At 49.5% G+C, this 20869-nt stretch overlaps 1 protein-coding gene across 1 annotated transcript; it reads right to left on the reverse strand.

Moving 5' to 3' along the window:
- Positions 1-1106: 1106 nt before the first annotated feature.
- On the reverse strand, positions 1107-20661 carry TRIB3 (tribbles pseudokinase 3). Its single transcript, XM_035123810.3, has 4 exons — positions 20068-20661; positions 10774-11067; positions 7001-7293; positions 1107-5276 (listed from the first exon to the last, which is right to left on the reverse strand). The coding sequence occupies exons 2-4, from the start codon at positions 11065-11067 to the stop codon at positions 4781-4783; spliced, it is 1083 nt and encodes a 360-aa protein (XP_034979701.1). The 5' UTR covers positions 20068-20661; the 3' UTR covers positions 1107-4780.
- Positions 20662-20869: the final 208 nt, after the last annotated feature.

Below are 20869 nucleotides of genomic sequence, written 5' to 3' on the forward strand. Positions count from 1 at the left end.
TCTATATTTGTAGGGTGTGAGACGTCATGAGAGAATTCATCAGCTTAGCACAGCCTTTGCCAACCTGCTGCGCTCTGGATGTTTTGGGCTACAATTCTCACCATTCAATGGAGTTTTAAGTCCAAAAGCTCCAGAGGTTTTGAAGTGGGCTGTGTGTGGTTCTATATGGGAGGGAAGGGAGCATTTCCTTCATCTAAGAGAGGAGAAATAACCGAGCAGGTTTGGGAATGGGAATTGTTCTCTAAAACACCAGGAAGGTACCAGGTTGAAGGAAGGCTGAATAAAATTGTTGGGTATGTGCATGCCACCCACAGTTCCTTTAAATGTAGCCAAAAAAATAAAAGCACTCATCTGAGGCTCATAAACAGAAACTCACCTTTGACGAGTCTGCTTTAACTTTGTTAAAGTTTCTAACTTTTCAAAGCCACATGGGATCAAAGGGGTTAACGCAGGCTGGGGGCTGAATGCTGCCCTCCAGGCCTCAGCCCCCAGGCCCAGTGTTAGAAATTAGCCAGGCGTGTTTTGCAGGTCTAATTGCAAACACACAGGGATCTTCGGATGCCAGCTAGTGACTGGAGAAAGCAAAAAAGTCACTTCGGGGAGGATCTGAAATATTTTCCTTGAAGCTTGAATTTGTTTTATTCTGGATTGTTTTATTTGATGTTTTAATGTGTCATAAACTGCTGTGGGATTTGTTCTTTAAAATATAAAGTGGAATAAAAAATAATAATAATGCACTGCAAAAACAAAAAAACGGTGCCTAGACATTCCTCCTTGTTTCTGCTCGAGTCAAATGTATCCTTAAACTCTGATCAGGTGTATATAGAAATTAGGCTACATTCATTCCTTGTCCTACTTTGGCCTCTGGCCTGGCGAACCATTGGAACGCATCCCTCTGGAAAAGGGTCATGTTCAATTCCTGGCAGGTGCTGGGAAAGGTCTCTCTCAGCCCAAGACCCTGGGGACGGAGAACCACTCCAGAAACCAGCATGTGCTAAGATGGGCCAATTGCCTGGCCTGGGAGAGCGCCCCCAGAGTCCGGCAACATCCGTCCTTGCAGGGGAATCAAACTGCAATCGAGGTCCGCTGGAATGACACTCTCGACAGCAAATCAAGACATCTTTTAATTTCCGAGAGACAGAAAAATAGGCAAATTCACTCTGTTAAAAAAACAACAACACAGAAGGCCTCTCCCAGTGGTAGTGTGTGTCACTATTTGGTCAGGTATGAAAGCTGCATTATTTGCACACAGGCAGGATGACGGGAGGCTTGGGGGGGGGGGAGGAAGAGGCAGAGCCAGGAAGGACTAAACCAGAACTGGAGCATCTTTGGCTGAACCAGAGACAATTATTTCCAAAGGAGCCAACTCACTGACTCTTTTCGCTCCCCAAAAGCACCAACAGGGTTCCAGCTCCCCGCGTTTCACCTTATCCAAGGTTTGCTGATCAGAAGCTGGGTTTTTTTCGCCCGAGGCGTCTGCCCGCGCCAGTTCCAACACGCCCTCCCTGCGTAAATAAAAGGCTAACCGTGCACCCGTTTTTGCAGCAGCAGCTCAACCCTCAAAGCTCCAAAGGATGCTGGGAGGTTGACAAATGGACCTCTGAAGAGCCGTTGCTGGAAAGCGCGGGGGGGGGGCGCTGTTGCGATCGGCTCCCGCTTGCAGGTTCCCCATGCAGGCATTCGCTTGGCCGCTTTAAGGTGCAGGTTTAGACGGGTCACTGGCCCAATTTGCATGCAGAAGGTCCCAGATTCGATTCCGGTGGGGTGGTGAGAGACTGCTGCCGGAAACCTTTCAGAGCTGCTGCCAGCCAGTGTAGACAGTACTGAGCTGGATGGACCAATGGTCTCGCTCAATGTAAGACGGCTCCCTGTGTTCCTATCCAGCGGGCTCTTCTGATGTGTCGAGAGCCTTGTTAGAGGTGCCCAGCCCCCTCCAGGAGGGGCATATTCCCAGAGGAGGAGGAATGGCTCTTAAAACCAGTTTTGCAACCATGTCTTAAGGGACACCTGACCTTTCTGGTCCCAGGGAAACCGAGAGTGTAAAAGCTGGCTTTCCATCATGGGGGGTGGAAATGCAGCCCCATTTTCCCACTGCCAACTTGGGAGGGCAGAGCTGGCATGGGGCAGAGGAGAGAGACCCTGAAGCAGCTGTTGGGACCTTCTCGACAGCCCTTCTGACTCCAGGCGAAACAAGCTCACCACATTTGTGCCCGCCCCGGTGAGCGTGCCAGGGCCCTCTGGCATGTGTGGCTAGCTCTAGCCCTTTCTCACCTCGCACCTTCCCAATGTTTGGGTTCCCGCTTCCATCAGCCGCAGCCAGCGCCCAAAATGTTGAGAGGGTGCCAGGTTTTTGGAGAAGGCTGAGCTGAGGCTGTTTCCAACAGCTCAAGAGAAGGGCAGAGAGAGTCTCCTGCCTGTGTGCAGTGATCCTTGCCGTCCTCCCTCCCTCCAAGGCTGCGGGTTTGCTGTTTGGAAGCCGCACTTGCTAAGGCAGCAGAATCTCTTTAGCTCTGACCACCTTCCACCCCACCAAAATCCTGCTCTGGAACAGGTAGGTTGGCGGCACTGGCTTCTCAATGGGGACATGTGGGTCCGCAAGGGGCAAGGGGAGCGGTTTGCCCACTAGGAATCCCCACCCCCACCTTTCTCAGCCTCCAAATCATACTCTTGTCCCACTCTGGCATGGCTACCCCTAAATAATCCTGGGAATGGCAGCTCTGCCAAGAGAAACTGCCATTCTCAGGGTTCTTTTGTCGAAACAAAAGAAAAAAAATTCCTTCCAGTAACACCTTAGAGACCAACTCAGTTTGTCATTGGTATGAACTTCCGTTGATGCTTTTGAATTATGGTGCTGGAGGAGACTCTTGAGAGTCCCATGGACTGCAAGAAGATCAAACCTATCCATTCTGAAGGAAATCAGCCCTGAGTGCTCACTGGAAGGACAGATCCTGAAGCTGAGGCTCCAATACTTTGGCCACTTCATGAGAAGAGAAGACTCCCTGGAAAGGACCCTGATGTTGGGAAAGATTGAGGGCATTAGGAGAAGGGGACGACAGAGGACGAGATGGTTGGACAGTGTTCTCGAAGCTACGAACATGAGTTTGACCAAACTGCGGGAGGCAGTGGAAGACAGGAGTGCCTGGCGTGCTCTGGTCCATGGGGTCACGAAGAGTCAGACACGACTAAACGACTAAACAACAACAACAACAACATGAGCTTTCGTGTCTCTGCAGAAGTGTGCATGCACACGAAAGCTCATACCAATGACAAACTTACGGTAGTTGGTCTCTAAGGTGCTACTGGAAGGAATTTTTTTATTTTGTTAAAAGAAATTCATCAATGGATGGGGTCGATGTGTCTCAAGGATTTGTAGAACCTGAGATATATGCCTATACTGTACATTTTTGCCTGTTTTTGTCAGAAACACTTCCTCTTGCAGTGTTGCCTCACCCCCCCCCAAGAAAAAATAGAGAGAAATCCATGCAGGGACCCAAGCATGGGTGCCCTGCAGAAGGCCAAAGACAATAGGGGTGTGCTGGGGTCCCAGCACCCACAAATGTTGGCAAGAGAAGCCTGCAAACCCCTGCATAGGGACGGCACTCCTGGCAACCCCTCCCTCTCACACTGTGGTTCAAAAGACCAGCAATGGGCCGTTTCATGGAATACTGGGGTGGGAATGAAGTTCTGATTTTAAAAAATCGTGCTTAGAGATGTGGTGCACTATTCAGGGCACCCCAGAAGGGGTAGCACCCCACCAAGAAAGCAAGACAGAGGCATGTATTTGATTTTTCAAGGCTTTTAAGATCCAGCCCACCTAGCATGGCTGAGTTTCTTCTCCAACCCTGGGGAGGCAAGGAGGAAAGGCACCATGGGGGAGGTCGCAGGCTGGGGGGGAGGCTGGCAGAACAACCCAGCCACCCCCGAAAACTGTCAAGTACTGAGGTAAATTCAAGTAGAGAAAGAGGCAAGGCCCACCGGGAACCTCATTTTAAGGGCAGGAATTGGAGGCACTGTGGTGAAAACTGCGGGGGGGGGGGAGGTTGTAGTTGTTTAAGGCCACAGGTTTTCTAGGAGGGGGGAGGAGACCACACACAGCTGCGGACCTCAGCCCCTTCCCTCCAAGGCTGCCACCCTGCCCTCCTCCCTCACAAGGCGCCTGGCGCACTGCGGAATGGGGAATGACTTCTCCTGAAAATGGCAGCCGGACTGCAGCGAGAGAGCGTCTTTACAGCTGCTTTCTGTTTCAAACAAAAAAACCAGTCCAGCGCTTTGACCGAGGCAGCCAGTCACAAATTCCCAGTCCTTGATCTTGCAATCCATCCATCCTTTTGCAACCTGAACCTCTTTTGCCAACCACCCCTGAGTCGTTCTGCGAGAACAGCGGCGGCTCGGAGCTCCAGTCCTTCGTTTCAGAGTCCCACAGGGGCTGCTAAGAAGCACCCCTTTCTCAACGCAGGAGAGTTTTGCTGGTGGGGATAAAGAGTTCCGGAACAGTCCTTTGGCACATGCGAACGAGTGCGCCACGAAGAGGGGCGCCGTGATGCGAGGGAGGCGCTGACGCCTCGCCATCGTCCCTGACCTGGATGTCAAAGCACCAGTCCTCCCAGTTTGCTGGCAAATGTGACTGTTGTCTTAGCTTGAAGACACTTCTTTCTGGGGCACGACTCTAGTGAGGGAACTGAAGGGTGAGAGGGGGTCTCCCTTCCATGGTTCATGGCTAGTCAGGTCAAGACAAGAGTCACCTTGTTGCTCCTTTTTCCATCTTGTTCTCTTTGGCGGCTCAGCTGTACAGGCCTCCCTCCTCTTCCTCTTTGGCCTTGACCTCCCTCAAGCCCCCCACATCTGGGACCACCTGCTCCGGCCCCTGATCTCTGGAGGGGCCATTCCACAAGCCCTCAGGGGTGCCGCCAGGAGCCAGCCATGGGTGCAATAGGATCTCGCCGGCTGTCAGCCTCTCGGATGGGTCCTTTCGCAGGAGGCAACGGATGAGGCAGCGGGCTTTGGGCGAGAGGTCCTCGGGGATGGCAAAGCGCCCGCGGCGGATCTTGCCGAAGAGAGACAGGGGCTTGGTGTCTTGGAAGGGGTAGCACCCCACGAGGAGGGTATAGAGCACCACGCCCAGGCTCCAGATGTCAGCAGCCTTGCCGGAGTAGGACGCCTTGGAGCTGAGGATCTCGGGACCCACGTAGGCCGGGCAGCCGTGCTTGTCCTCCAAGGAGTCGTCGGGGCCTTTCAGCAAACACGAGTCCTCCAGATTCTCCAGCAGCAGTTTGAATCTAGGCAGAAATCCAAGGGGAGAGTCAGTCAGGCACCAGAGATCCACTTGCCATCAAAGGCAGAATACAAGAATGGAAAAGCACCCCTAATTTTGCAACCGAGAAACCTGAATTTTGCAATAGGGATGGATGGATCGGTCGGTCAAGCTTGGGAGCAGATCTGCAGTTTGGTTGTGTAACTGATGGATTCCCCCCCCTTTTCTTGGTTTTACAGAATTTGGCTTCTCCTCCCCCCCCCCCCGCCTCCTGATCTATTTGAATGATTCTGTTGGGGAAGAAGCACAAGACTCCAAAAACATTTGAGGAGGAATATAGGCAGGTATGGCACAAACATTTTAAAAAGAACTCTGGACACTTAATTTGGATCAGTCAATCTGCAATAGCCATAAACCTGAGTACTGAACAGTACGATTGCATCTTACTTATGCAGGAGTTCAGTTCCAAGGGTCCTACATGTTCAAGATAATTTCTTGTACCCAAATCCTTGGAACGACCCTGCAGCTAATGGGTGGAAGGAAGGAAGGGAGGGAGGGAGGGAGGGCATTCTGAGTACTCTCAGAGCCTACAGAGAGCTTAAAAGCTCTTTACGCACTAGGTAACCCTAAGTAGACCTGTTGCAAAAAGAGCTTTTAAGCTCTCTGCCTAGCTTGGAGTTAACTTGCTGTCTTGGAGTGGGTGGATGCAGAGGGATGGTGGGAGGAACTGCCTGGAGAACCCACAAGGGAGAAAGGCTCAGAGCCCAGGAGGGGCGGTGGGACGACGATGAGTGGTCAGAGGGAGAAGACAGGGAAGAGGAGGTGTCGGAAGCTGAAGAGGCAGCAGGGCTTAGTGAGTGGGGAGAGTCTGTGGCAGAGAGCAGTTCAGAATTGGAGGCAGAAGTGGAAGCAGGAGGGTGGGGTGAGGGAGACAAGAAGCAGAGAGGAGTCTGGCTGGTGAAGAGGCACAGGTTTCTCCCCTTCCTGCTGCAAACAAGCTCTCTTCCTGCCTGGTCTTCCAGAACCAAGAGAGGCATAAAGTGAGAAGAGCAAAGGAGCAGAAGGATATACAGGCACAGTCTCTGATTGCTTGGAAAACACCCTGGAGACGAGGAGACATAATCTTTGGGGAGGTGGGGACCTTTAGTCTCGACAACCAATACATGGGACCAAGACCTGAGCTGCTGCCATAGCTGCCAAGTTTTCCCTTTTCTCGCGAGGAAGCCTATTCAGCATAAGGGAAAATCCCTTAAAATAAGGGATAACTTGGCAGCTATGGCTGCTGCGCTCATTAGGCATGACACTCCTGTGCAGATCCTGTTTTGCTAATAAAGCATTAACTCCAGAAATACCCTGATTCTGTGCATTAGCAATTGGAAGGTGGGCCACAAATGAATATTCTGAACAACGCAATTCTAGCCATGTCTGTTCAGAAGTAAGTTCCATTGTCTTCGAGGGGCACAGCTCCCAGGTAGATGTGAATTATGGCTTTACTTTCAACTAGACATGGATGGGATTGCCATGCAATTGGTTTTACTTTGCAATCGCCGCCTTTATTAAACAGCTTTCTCGGTGTGATTTATTGCTGCCTCGCTTGCGGCAGTTTCCACCAGCCTGCCTTCAACTGCGTATGGTTGAAATTGCACAAGTTAAATGCACCTCTGATGCGCTCGTGCCGCACAGAATGTCCAGGGGAGCTGAGCAAGCGGGCAGGAAAGTGTCAACAGGTGCCCCTTCTCATCGCCTCACCTTTCTCGGTCAGCAAACACGAATTTCCTCAGTTTGAGGTCCCGGAGGACCACTCCATGCTGGTGGCAGTGGGCAACCGCTTCAGCCATCTGACGGAAGAGGACAGCAGCCTCAGGCTCAGGAAGGCGCTTGCACCGTCGCACATAGTTATGCATGTCGTCCCTCCCAGGCTGGAAGAAGACGTAAATGTTCTGGTCCCCGACAATCACATCCGCCACACGGGCGATGCTGGGATGCGCTGGAAGGGCGGCGTAAGGGGCCAGCGCCTCTGGGTAGCTCTTGGCTGGATAGACCTAAAAACAAGGAGCAAATTGTTACAAGTAAGCAAGTGAGCAGAACAACCACAAAAGAAGCACGCAGTTAACCTGTGGAACTCGCTGCCACAGTAGGCAGTGGTGGCTTTAAAAGACAAATCCATGGGCATTCTTAACAGCACAATCCTATCGATGTGTGCTTGGAAGTAAAGCTATCATTCATCTCTTCCTGGGACAAGGGCCCCTTGAACACAATGGGACTTACTTCAGAGTAGAGATGGATACCCTTGTTAAGTGTGTTCTGTTTTTCTCTCCACCCAAAAAATGCTAATGCATAAAACCCGTTCCCTTCTTTCAGATGTCATTATTGTTTTAGACATTCCTTTCCAATGTTAATTTTCGCTTTTTAACCCATCAGTATTTCTTGGCTTTTTGATGTTTTTAAATGGATACTTTTTGTTGCTTCTACTCTTATATATTGCATATTGTATATATGAAAGTGTGAATTATGGCTTTACTTTCAATTATACATGGATGGCATTGCCCTGCAATTGGTATTACTTTGTAATCACTGCCTTTATTAAATAAGAAACAGCTATTTTAATTTCCCTGACAGAAAACTTGCATTTTTTTCTCAGTATATCTTGCTGGTGCCTAACTGGAGAAACTCCAATACTTTGGCCACCTCATGAGAAGAGAAGAATCCTTGGAAAAGACCCTGATGTTGGGAAAGATTGAGGGCACTAGGAGAAGGGGACGACAGAGGACAAGATGGTTGGACAGTGTTCTCGAGGCTACGAACATGAGTTTGACAAAACTGCGGGAGGCAGTGCAAGACAGGAGTGCCTGGCGTGCTCTGGTCCATGGGGTCACGAAGAGTCGGACACGACTAAACGACTAAACAACAACAAAAACAAGTGGAGAAAAATAATAATTCTCTGTTTAATAGAAACTCTAGTTACAGGTAGGTAGCCGTGTTGGTCTGGTGTAGTCGAAACAAAACAAAAAAAAATAGAAACTCTTTAGAGAAAAGGATGTGTGTGTGTCCTTTCTTTATTTGACTTCCCTTTCATTCTGCATCAATAGAGTTGTGGCCATTTTTGTCCATGGTTCACTAATTCCACCCAAAAAAGTGCCCAGAGAGAAAGGCAGGAGTGCCACAGAAAATAAAATCGATGTTGAAAAATTAAAAGTCTTGGGTGAGCTTCAGGCAGAGGAGCTGGGCTTCCCTCCTTCCAAACAGAATACCCCCTCCCCTCCATAAACACAGCCTCCTCCCAAAGCACATAATCATCAACTCTTTTCATAGTAAAAAAAAGGAAACTTGTTGGGTTGGGAGTTGGAGGGAAGAGAGTACAGTATTTCAGAAACAATGGCCAACTCAAAGTGGGCATAACATTCCATGTTCAGCCAGCAGGTGTCAGCGTTGCACAGCCGCTAGCAGCTCTTGGGAAAAAATAATATTGTGGCATTTCATAAAGACACACAAATTTATCACGGCATAAGGCAGCTTCGCCAAGCCAGTGCCCTCCAGATGTTTTGGACTGCAGCTCCTATTAGCCACAGTCATTGTGCATCCAAAACATATAGAGGGCACCGGCTGGGCAAGGTTGGCATAATTATTCATAGACTCTAGTCCACAAATGACTATTATGCACCGTTATAAAGTTGTTTGCCTTTAAAGTGTCACAGGACTCTTCCTTGTTCAACAAAGGGTTAACAAAATATCACCCTCCCCAACACACACAGCCTTGTTCAAAGCGGCAATTTTGAAAATGGCAGGATGGAAGATACCAGCTTGTTGCTTACTCCACAAAGGAAGGACCAAAGCTCAGTGAGAGAGCATCTGCCCTGCATGTAGAATGTCCCAGGTTCAATCTCCAGGTTCAGAAAGACCTGAAACCCCAGAAAGCTGCTGCCAGTCAGAGTGGGCAATACTGAGCTAGACGGACGAGTGGTGTATTTCAGAGCCGGTATTTCAGAATTGCACCATGGGCTACAAAAACTTTCAAGTCCAAAGTTACCAGCCTTGAGGCAAAGAGGGACAATTCTGAGTTTCAAAAATGCATTTTAAAGTGCAGTGTCTGCGAGAGACATATTCAGAAGAAAAGGCTAAGAAGTAAACCCTACGCAAATCTGGAGTCCCTAAGATGGTTGGATGGCGCCTTGTCTACCTCCTTCCGGCAACTCCTGCAGCCATGCTGGGGCCAAACGTCTTGCTCTGTTTTCCTTTGGACCACACCAGCGAGGCCAAGAGGGAGGGTCTTGTCATCTGGGCAGCCCGGGACCTCCAGACACACTGCCCAGGCTTGTGCCCTGGGAAAGGGGTCACTTCGGTGCTGCCACAGCAGCACACACAAAAAAAGAAGAAGAGCAAGAGGCAACAGTTACGAGTTACGGGGCTCTACCGGGCTCTACAGCCACAGCAGACGCTGCGATTTCCCAGCAGTTTGACCTCACCCCCAGAGGTGTTCGTGTTTCACTCCTCCATTGCTGGATGTCATAGAATCATAGAATCATAGAGTTGGAAGAGACCACAAGGGCCATCCAGTCCAACCCCCTGCCAAGCAGGAAACACCATCAAAGCATTCTTGACATATGCCTGTCAAGCCTCTGCTTAAAGACCTCCAAAGAAGGAGACTCCACCACACTCCTTGGTAGCAAATTCCACTGCCGAACAGCTCTCACTGTCAGGAAGTTCTTCCTAATGTTTAGGTGAAATCTTCTTTCTTGAAGTTTGTGATTGTTTATATCACCTGTGTTTAATTTCTAGGCTTGCAAAGTGTGAGAACGGAAGCTATTCTTATCTCTTCCACTCTATTGTACTGTTGTACTTACTTTCTGTCTCTCTCTCTTGGAGAAGAAGGAGGCAGACGCCATGATTGCTTTGTGCTGTATATATTGCTTAATAAATACTTAGAATGCACACACCAACTCTCTGCTAACTCTGCGTGCACATAGTCTTCTGATATGTGTCGCTGGAAGCATGCCGGGACTGGAGATTTATGGACGTCCCGAGTTGCGCTTCATAAGGAAGATGCAGAGAGGTTTGTCTCATTCCGGGGGCTGCGTGTGCCCCCCAGGCATGTTCTGACAAGAGGCGCCCTACACTGCCTCTCCTGTCAGCCAGATGAGAAGACCACCTTGTCCGTTATATGCCCAGCAGGACCACTAAAGTCTGCAGGAGACTTCATCCTGCAAGATACAAAGATCTCAGAAGCTCCTTCCGCATTAAATCGGAGCAGGGCCTTTACTGCGGCTGCCCCTGTATAGATACAACAGGTCCCTATTTCCACTTTCTGGAAACAACCGCAGACATTTTTGTTCCAATAGTTCTCCCAGCGGGATAGGTAAGTGTTTTTCCACGAGTGTCCATTTCACATCGTTTTTCGTTTCGTTTTAAATGCACCTCCTGATTTTATTGCTGCGTTGCCTTGAGGCGATTGTGTGAGGTGAACAACAACAACAACAGGAAACAGGTCAGGGAAAAAACACCATTTTCTCCAGCAGGTTTCCTACCTTGCAGGTATATTCTGCCTCCGTGTGTCTGTCCACAGCCCTGTAGCAGCGGCCGCCTTCGGTGGCCTCCAGAAGGATATAGGGGCCAATCTGGGATATCCTTGACTCCCGGTCTGTGGCAGGAAGGAGGCTAGAGGCAAGGGGTTGGAGGCAAGGGCTCGGGCTCGGCAGCAGGCTGAGACGTGGGCGCTTGGCTTCTGGGATGCTGGTCTCAGAGGCATCGTCCAAGTCCAGCCGCTGCTGCTTCTTCTGCGATGCAACCACCAGAGGGCACTCCTGCACAAGCAGACTCATCTGGAGGAGGGAAGTTAGGAGAGCAAGGGGTTAACTCAAAAGGGTCAAAGGGGTACAACTAGATGACCAAGGGAGCTAAGACCCCTTAATGCATAATACCCATCCGGCACTTGATCATTTATCGTGGCAGCACCAGAACTTTGGAACTCCCTGCCTATTGATATCCCTGCAATCTTTTCAGCACCCGCTTAAAACATTGTTGTTTAGGCAAGCCCACCCAGATATTTAGAAAGCTGGTGTGAGTTTTTATCTGTTTTTAGTCTATTGCTACTTTAATTTCTGGAAAGTCTTAAATTGATGTTAATTTTTCTTATCGATAATTTTATTATTTTATCTTTTATTGTAAACCACTTTCCCCCCTCTGTTAACTTATTTACTGATACTTATTCTTAGATATACAAAGATACATGCCCATTACAAAGTATCTTTTTATAATATACTAAGGGAAGACAGCTACTTAAGTCTAAAAAAGAACAAATCAGAAATGATGAGAAAATGAGACCCCTAAAAAAGAGAAAGGGAGAGAAAAGGGAAAGAAAGGGAAAACTACAGTACTGTACAGTGTTTTGTTTTGTTTGTAAACCACTTTGAAAAAGAAACCTGAAAAAGACCCTCAATCAAGCAGTATATAAATTTCATGAAATAAATAGATATCCATTCCTAGCCCTGTTACTAGGCCTCAGTGTCTGGTACTAAGCAACATCTTTAGAAACTGAACATGGGAACATGGGAACTGGCGTCTCCACCCCCATCGTTCTGCCCGGACACTGAGATCCGGCGCCGAGGGCCTTCTGGTGGTTCCCTCATTGCGAGAAGCCAAGTTGCAGGGAACCAGGCAGAGGGCCTTCTCGGTGGTGGCGCCTGCCCTGTGGAACGCCCTCCCAACAGATGTCAAAGAAAAAAACAGCTACCATATTTTTAGAAGACATCTGAAGGCAGGCTTTTAATGTTTAATAGATTATTTTATTTGACTTTTCTGTTGTAAGCCACCCAGAGTGGCTGGGGAAACCCAGCCAGATGGGCGGGGTATGAATAAATTATTATTATTATTATTATTATTATTATTATTATTTATATCTGCCTTTGGGGTCACCTCAGGTTCATAACAGCGCCCTTTCTCATTTAACATTGACAGAACTAACCCAGTGATTCTTTTTTGGGGGGGGGGGTATGCAAGGGTACACGTATCCCTGAACGTTTTGTGAATCTAACGGGAGAATAAACGTTAAAAAAATTAAATTGTTAGTTTCTTCTCTAGCACGGTGAATCGCCAGTTCCGTTGCTACCCCCAATGGCGGGCTCATTTCCTGCCATGGTGTTTCCTGAGTTCCAGACAGAGTGAGAGTACCCCTAAACATTTTTTTTGGGGGGGGGAGCACTGGAACTACCCTAAGGGCACTGAAGAAGACAGCAGAATACACTGAAGCAAGGGTCAGCAAACTTTTTCAGGAGGGGGCCGGTCCACTGTCCCTTAGACACTGTGGGGGGCCGGACTCTTTTTGGGGTGGTGGTGAATGAATTCCTATGCCCCACAAATAACTCAGAGATGCATTTTTAATAAAAGCACACATTCTACTCATGTAAAAACACCAGGCAGGCCCCACAAATAACCCAGAGATGCATTTTAAATAAAAGGACACATTCTACTCATGTAAAAACATACTGATTCCCGGACCGTCTGCGAACCGGAATAGAAGGCAATTGGGCCTTATTTTGCCTGCCCATGCATTGAAGGCTATAATGCCATTTCTTAAACAACAACAACAACCCACCCAGATAACAATTCTGTGTAATAAAAAAGGGAATCATTCTGAAACCTCTACATGTATTCAAAACAACATCAGTGATTTAACAGCACCGAAAGTGAGAAACAGTTTCACGCAGCTCCTCCTCAACCGGAGAGAGATGCTACAAAATAGGACTTCTCTGGGGAAGGCTAGTTGCCCATGCACCATTGCCACAGAAAATCACCTGCTCTGCAGTGCCCACCAAATTGAATTAATTTTTTTAAATCAAAAAGATTCAGGAGTCTCCCAGCAACAGTTCCCGGCCCCGTGCCCCCCCCCCGAGGTTCTGGACCCCGGGAATTTCACTTCATCATCTCATGCACCTGAACACTTTTGGGGCGGTTGCTTTCAAGGGATGGAAGCGCAGGGTTGAAGCTCACAGCTGGTGCTAGCAGAAAGCGCATTGCTCCCCACGAGTCATCGTGGAAAGTCTGACTGCAGCCTCCACCCCCACACTCGGCTTCCGGAGTTTTCAAAATCAGCCTTGTCCCTACCATTCTCACCTTATCTTCCCAATAAGAGCAGACTGGCTCTCGGGATGCTACAAATACCAATTTTCACTTGTTACAGGTAGGAAGCCGTGTTGGTCTGACGTAGTCAAAACAAAATAATAATTATAAAAAATTCCTTCCAGTAGCACCTTAGAGACCAACTAATAGGGATGAGCTTTTGTGTGCATGCACATGAAAGCTCATACCTATGACAAACTTAGTTGGTCTCTAAGGTGCTACTGGAAGGAATATTATTATTATTATTATTATTATTATTATTATTATTATTATTATTATTATTATTATTTTCACTTGGTTGTAGAAGTCATGATTGAGCAGCACTGTGGGGCATACCAGTGCCGGATTTACGTATAAGCTAAACAAGCTATAGCTTAGGGCCCCACTCTCTTGGGGGCCCAAAAAATTTTTAAAGGAAAAAACAACTGGATGCACATTTCCAAAATATAAGCTACAAAACAAATAAAATAAAGCCTAAATACAGCAACAGTGTTTTGTGTTGTGTAGGCTCCTATTTGTTATGTGCAAATGGCTTTAGATACCTATGAGGTCCATAAATTACCATATAGCATATATTCAACACAAAAAACAGTGACAATTTGTTGTTGACAAAGGATAGCTGGACATATAAAGGGCCCCATTACCTTCAGTAGCTTAGGGCCTCACCAAACCTATATTTGGCCCTGGGGCATGCACACCCACCCACACAGCCCTCCTTGTGCGACTGACCATCACAATAACCAGTGGCAATGAGTTCTGCAGGGGCTACTTGTGCAATGTGTGTGGGGAAAACCATGGTGCCTGGGCATGCAAAGGTAAGAACAGCCCTGCTGGGTGCAGTTCACCCACAAACCGTAGAGGGAAATTTGCCAGCCTGTCAAGGTAGCCATGCCAACCCTGTTTGCTCCCAGGAGTCATCAGAGGACAGAGTTTATGAGCTGTTATTGCTGCCTCTCATGGAAGATGCTGATGGCTTGGGAGAACAATGGGGCGGGCAATGTTTTGCATGTACAATGAGGCATGAGGGTGTTTGCCTCAGGGATGGGTGGGTATCGAATCACTCGGTGCACAGCAGCAATGAGGAAATGCCTGGTCACACGCAGCAAGGTGGTCAGAGTGTTGGCAGCTAGACTGGTGACTGGGAGCGGCCGCCGAGACCATATAACACCGGTCCTGAAAGACCTACATTGGCTCCCAGTACATTTCCGGGCACAATTCAAGATGCTGACCTTTAAAGCCCTAAACGGCCTCAGCCCAGTATACCCGAAGGAGCGTCTCCACCCCCATCGTTCAGTCTGGACACTGAGGTCCAGGTCCGAGGGCCTTCTGGTGGTTCCCTCCCTGTGAGAAGTGAGGTTACAGGGATCCAGGCAGAGGGCCTTCTTGGTGGTGGTGCCCATCCTCCCATCAGATGTCAAGGAAATAAACAACTATCTGACTTTTAGAAGACATCTGAAGGCAGCCCTGTTTAGGGAGGTTTTTAATGTTTGCTTTTGTGTTTTTAATATCCTGTTGGGAGCTACTCAGAGTGGCTGGGGTAGCCCAGCCAGATGGGTGGGATATAGAATCATAGAATCATAGAGTTGGAATAGACCACAAGGGCCATCCAGTCCAACCCCCTGCCAAGCAGGAACACCATCAAAGCATTCTTAACATATGGCTGTCAAGCCTCTGCTTAAAGACCTCCAAAGAAGGAGACTCCACCACACTCCTTGGGAGCAAATTCCACTGCTGAACAGCTCTTACTGTCAGGAAGTTCTTCCTAGTGTTTAGGTGGAATCATCTTTCTTGTAGTTTGAATCCATTGCTCCGTGTCTGCTTCTCTGGAGCAGCAGAAAACAACCTTTCTCCCTCCTCCATATGACATCCTTTCATATATTTGAACATGGCTATCATTATCACCCCTTAACCTTCTTTTCTCCAGGCTAAACATACCCAGCTCCCTAAGCCGTTCCTCATAAGGCATTGTTTCCAGGCCTTTGACCATTTTGGTTGTCCTCTTCTGGACACGTTCCAGCTTGTCAGTATCCTTCTTGAACTGCGGTGCCCAGAACTGGACACAGTACTCCAGATGAGGTCTGACCAGAGCAGAATACAGTGGTACTATTACTTCCCTTGATCTAGACGCTATACTCCTATTGATGCAGCCCAGAATTGCATTGGCTTTTTTAGCTGCTGCAATTTATATAAGTAATAAATTGTTGTTGTTGTTGCTGTTGTTGTTGTTGTTGTTGTTACTCCTTAAACCAGGGTTACAGTCACCAAAATGGAAAGCCTATTTGCCATTTGGGGCCAGACAGCTCAAAAGTTGTATTTTTCCATACAATTTTTTTTGCTACCTGAAATTCATTCTGATTGTGCAGATGAAATGTCATCGATAGGATTCTACAGGATGTGTTGCTAGTGTGTGAGAACAGGCAAGATCAAGGATCTCCAGGCATGCATCTCCAGAGGGTGGAGACGTCTGGCGCCATCCTGCCACCCGGGCATCTTCGCTTGGTGGCAAGTGGCCGGTAGCCAGGGGCAAAATGCGACCGGCAAATTTCAAAAGCTGGAAGAGTCAACCCTCTGAGGATTCTGCTCCCTGCATTTCCAGGATTCCAGACAGGAGTGTCTCCCAGCCCTACCTGGAGATGCCAGGGATGAAACTTGGAACCTTCTACATACGAAGCAGGTGTCCTGCCACTGATCTGTGGCCCTTGCTAGCCCCAGGTGATGGAAGGGGGCTGATGGAGAGGGAGGCTGGGTGTGGAAGGAGAATGGTAGCCCTGCAGTTTGGGGGCTAGGATGGAGACATCCAACTAGGCTTCACGTTGGAAGAATTAGAACAAGTAAAATACTTCTTCACACAGTGCATAGTTAAAACTATGGAACTCCCTCCCACAGGAGGCAGGGAAGGCCACCAAACTGCGTGGCTTTAAAAGAGGATTGGATATACAGTATTCATAAAGGAGAGGTCTCTTGCTGGCTATATGCTGCCTCCAGGATGGAATACCAATTGCTGGAAGGAAGAGTGGTCTCGCCCTCAGATCTTGCTTGCAAGTTTCCAAAATGGGCATCTGATCTGGGCTGGCTGGCCACTGCGAGAACAAAATCCTGGACCGGGTGGGCCCCCTGTGGCCTGATCCAGCAGGCTCTTCTTCAGAGACCTGCAAACTCCAGAGGTTCCCAAAGCCTCTCTGCAGAATGGAGGACCTGATGGGAAGCTGGAAAAGGCGGCCTGCCTCTCCCAGTAGCAGCCCCTGATCTCGCTTGCCAAAGGAAAGGAGCGGCCATCAACCTGAGAATCATAGAGTTGGAAGAGACCACAAGGGCCATCCAGTCCAACCCCCTGCCAAGCAGGAAACACCATCAAAGCATTCTTGACATATGCCTGTCAAGCCTCTGCTTAAAGACCTCCAAAGAAGGAGACTCCACCACACTCCTTGGCAGCAAATTCCACTGCTGAACAGCTCTTACTGTCAGGAAGTTCTTCCTAATGTTTAGGTGGAATCTTCTTTCTTGTAGTTTGAATCCATTGCTCCGTGTCCGCTTCTCTGGAGCAGCAGAAAACAACCTTTCACCCTCCTCTATATGACATATGAGAGGAGTTAGAAGCAAATGACGTCTCTTCTGCCCAGGTTAAGCCAAGGTGCAATACACCTCCAGGCATGGTGGGAGATACATGTGCAAGGATTTGCAAAAGGACATCATTTGCACAAACGTAATTGAATGCAGGAGGCGGAGGGAGGCTGCCTTTTCGTCACTATAAGCTGCCTGCAGGCTCTGCCTTTCCAAAACAGGGAGCAGACGTTTCCAGAAGTGTATGCAACCGGAAAAGTGTGCCAGCCTCAAGGCTCCAAATGCCCCCAGAGAGACTGCAGGGAGGAGCCTCCAGCTATCTCTCTTTCACTTGCTCTCATCAGCACGGAAAATAAGTGGATGATGCAAACAGAAGGCAAGTTCCCCAGCCTCCACTCCCCCCCCCTGCTGACCCAGGAACAAGGTTGCCTTGAGGTCACACCTTTCCTCTTGGCAACATGATCTCTGCATTCAACAACAAGGAAAGAAACACTCTGTCTATGCTCAAAGCCCAGCTCCCTTAGTTTATGTTTCACACGTACTGGTATTACTAAAGCACGGTTCCAGAACTGTGCTTTAGTGTGCTGCACACACGCAAACACCCTTAAAAGTACAGTATAAAGGTTTGCTTGTATTTACTCACTTGCAAATAAATAAATAAATAATGCCACGCCTCTTTAAAAATTAGCATGGCAGTTAACAGCATAAAGATTACCAGTAAGATTACAAACACAACATATAACAGAAGAAATAAAACTTTCTTTCCAAATCAGTAGCTGAAATCACTAAGTCAGTAGTCAGTAGGGCATGAGACTCTAATCATGGGTTCAAGGCCCACGTTGGGTGAAAGATTCCTGCATTGCCAGGGGTTGGACTAGATGACCCGTAGGATCCCTTCCAATGCTACAATTCTATGAAATCCAGACATCCACCTCGTTGAATTGCCCCACTGGGAAAGCCTGGAACCAGGAACTCGGCCATCACCAGCCTTTCCTAAGTGCTCAGAGTGTGTTGCATGCATTATATCAGTAACTTTTACAACAGTCTTGTAGGGTAGACCAATATCACCACCTCCATGCTACAAGTGGGGTCCCAGGCTGTTAAGAAAATGGTTTGCTGAAGGCCTCCTAGTTCATGGCTCCTGAGATTTGGCTCAGTGACTTCCCAATTCACACTCAATCTCCATGGGGCAAACATCACCTTATGGAAAAATATCATTGTTTAAAACCAACCCTCACTTTCCCCTTCTCTAGGAAAACAGCAGTTTCTGCAAAGGGCAATTTTCAGTGGCAAAGCAGTAGAGGAGGGGTACTTAACCCCTTCCCTGTCAGCTGCTGCTTTCTGCTGGATCTGCTTCCCCCCAAAGCTCCCAGGTGCTTTGCAGTGGCAAGTACACCTGCAATCCTGGTGCAGCTGGGGGAAATTTGGAGCAAGAAAACAGCCAGCAGGAAGCTCTAAGCCTGCCTTCCCCAACCTGGTGCCCTCCAGATGTTTTGCACTACAAATCCCATCAGCCCAAGCCAACACAGCCTTACACATCTTCACATACAATGTGCCCTTTGGCTTTTGCAGCTGCTACACTGATTATCGCTACACCATCTTTTACTTCTGTCCTTCATTGCTGGTATCCATGCTGTTCCTGGATTATTGATCCAGACCAACATGCATTTGTATCCTATGGGCTCCATCATAGTATCTGTCATGGTAACAACATTTTGGGGAGGGTGGGCATTGCTGTTCCTCAGCTGTTTTTCCCACTCACAGCTATGTTTGTTACAAAGACACCCCACCCCGCTCCAATTTCATTCAAAGAAAAAAGAAACTCTGCACATGCACAGATAAAAAGTATTGGTCTGACCGAAATCAGATACTGCAGACTCCACATGGAAGCCTTTGAAAAAAGTGGTCTGGGTCAGTCCTCTGAGCACTGGGCGCCCTCCTTTGAAAGAGGCTGCCCCTCGCTTGGTCACCTGTGACTAGTTTAGAATCACCCCAGGCAACCAGAGAGGAGAAAGCTAATGCCATTTAGTTGTGCAACAGCTAGTTATGACCAAGGCAGGTATGTTAGTAAGAAAGGTTTTATTGGCTAATCGTTTTTTGTGGACCTAATTTGCACGGCTTTTTTTTAAAAGGCTCTTACTTGCCTGTTGCATCAAACATTTTCTGAATTGCCTCGCCTCACCCGAGGCGACCGCAATTGTTTGCTGTGGAGGAAGTCTGAAGATTCATTGCGAGTCACTCCATGATGTGATCCTGACTGAGGGATATGTCTATATTTAATCAGCCGCAGGAAAGCTTCTGCTCCTCAACTGCAGGCTGTTCTCCAGGAAAAGACTTGGCTCAGCCCAGGAGGAGCCACATGTCAGGCACCCAAATTCACGGCCACCCATAGGGAACAAGGAGCGACAGCTCAGCCTTGCTGGAATCCCATGTCTGTTAAATACACGGCTGCACTTTGGACTCATTTTTCACACAGAGAACGAATATGCAAAGCTGCCTTATACCCAGCCAGTCACACAATCAGAACAGTAGAGCTGGAAGGGATCCCCAAGGGCCATCTAGTCCAACCCCCTGCATTCCTCAAGAACCCCTGACTCGCTCAGTACCACCCACACTGACTGGCAGCAGCTCTCCTGCGTTTCAGGTAGAGAGACCTATCTGGAGGTGCTTGGCACTGAACCTGGGTCCTTCAGCAAGCAAAGCAGCTACTCTGCCCCTGGATTATGCCCGGATCCCCCATCTGATGGGTCCGCAGTCCTTTTGCCGCTAGAATGCTTCCTCTTCCTATTCCCAAATGCCTGGGAGCCCCTGGTGAGACATAGCTTGGCCCCTTAGCTCTGAAGGAAAGGCGCTGTGGATGCCAAGGCTGCCTCTGAGCATGGCCAGAGGGGAGCCCCTTTAGCCTGTTGCAGCAAAGACGGTAGCTGCTCGCCGGAGAGACACCCACCCACCCACCCAGTGCCCACCCTGTGGGTCCTTCCTAGCCCCTTTCAGGGGCTGAAATCAGGTCCGGGGGCTAAGCGAGTCTCGACCTCCCTCCACCCGAGATCCAGGTGTGGACAACCACCGGTGCCCACCTGAGCCCCCTCCCCACCCCACCGCGATCTGCTTCGTCCTTCTTAGCACCCAAACGCCTTCTGTACCTTTGGCAGTGGCGGCGGCGGCCTCGACGGCGTTCCCTATATGCGGGTCTCTCTCTTTTTTGGAGGGGGGTCCTTCTCTTGCCTTCTCGCCCCCCAACTCCGGAGTGCTTTCCCCCTTTCCTTGACCGACGATCCTGCAGGGTAGGCGGAATCCGAGGGGAGAGGGGAGCACCCAATCCAGAAGACCCCCACCTCGGGGTGGCGGGTAGGGTGGGATCCTGCTTCCCTCCCCGCCTAAGGGCGAGTGCAGCAGCAGCAACAGCGACGCTCCATGGTGCAAGCGGCGGCGGTGGCGGCGAGGGAGCAGCGCAGCGAGCGAACGCGCCCTCCTCGAGTGGCGAGCGCCTTTGTCTGCGCGGCCGCTGCGGCTCCTGGCCGCGCCGTCGGGGATGATGTAACTCCCGCAGCCGCGGCTCCGCCTCGGTCCGGCTGATGCGGCAGGCGGCGCGGATTGCACCAGGCAGCCGGGCAGCCGGGCTCCGCCCCGGCTCTGATGACACGCGCCGCCCCGAGCCTGCAACCGCGCTCAGCCCCGCCGAGCGGCACCCGACCCGCCACCCCAGCCGGGCGCCCCCTCGGGGTCGCCTGGCAAGCGGGTCGCGCCACGCGGGGCCGCCGGAAAGGCGTGGGACTAGTTTGGAAAGAGAGGGGCAGCAGCTGAAACCCCAGGTCCGGATTTCATCTGCAGTTTCTAGGCAGAAGCCTGTTCCTCTTAGAAGGGGTGGGGGGCAGGGGCGGAATCTCTCGTGGAATTGTTAGGAGGGACCCCCAAGGGTCATCAAGCCCAACCCCCAGCAATGCA

This window comes from Zootoca vivipara, chromosome 7 (assembly GCF_965207765.1).
Source record: "Zootoca vivipara chromosome 7, rZooViv2.hap1.1, whole genome shotgun sequence".
NCBI classification, from domain to species: Eukaryota; Metazoa; Chordata; class Lepidosauria; order Squamata; family Lacertidae; genus Zootoca; species Zootoca vivipara.

Coding starts and splice junctions, on each gene's coding strand:
- TRIB3 (XM_035123810.3), bottom strand. CDS start 11,067: ATGAGTCTGCTTGTGCAGGAGTGCCCTCTGGTGGTTGCATCGCAGAAG. Junction 7,294..10,773: donor AGGCAGAATATACCTGCAAG/GTAGGAAACCTG, acceptor CCTTGTTTTTAG/GTCTATCCAGCCAAGAGCTA. Junction 5,277..7,000: donor GTGTTTGCTGACCGAGAAAG/GTGAGGCGATGA, acceptor ATTTCTGCCTAG/ATTCAAACTGCTGCTGGAGA.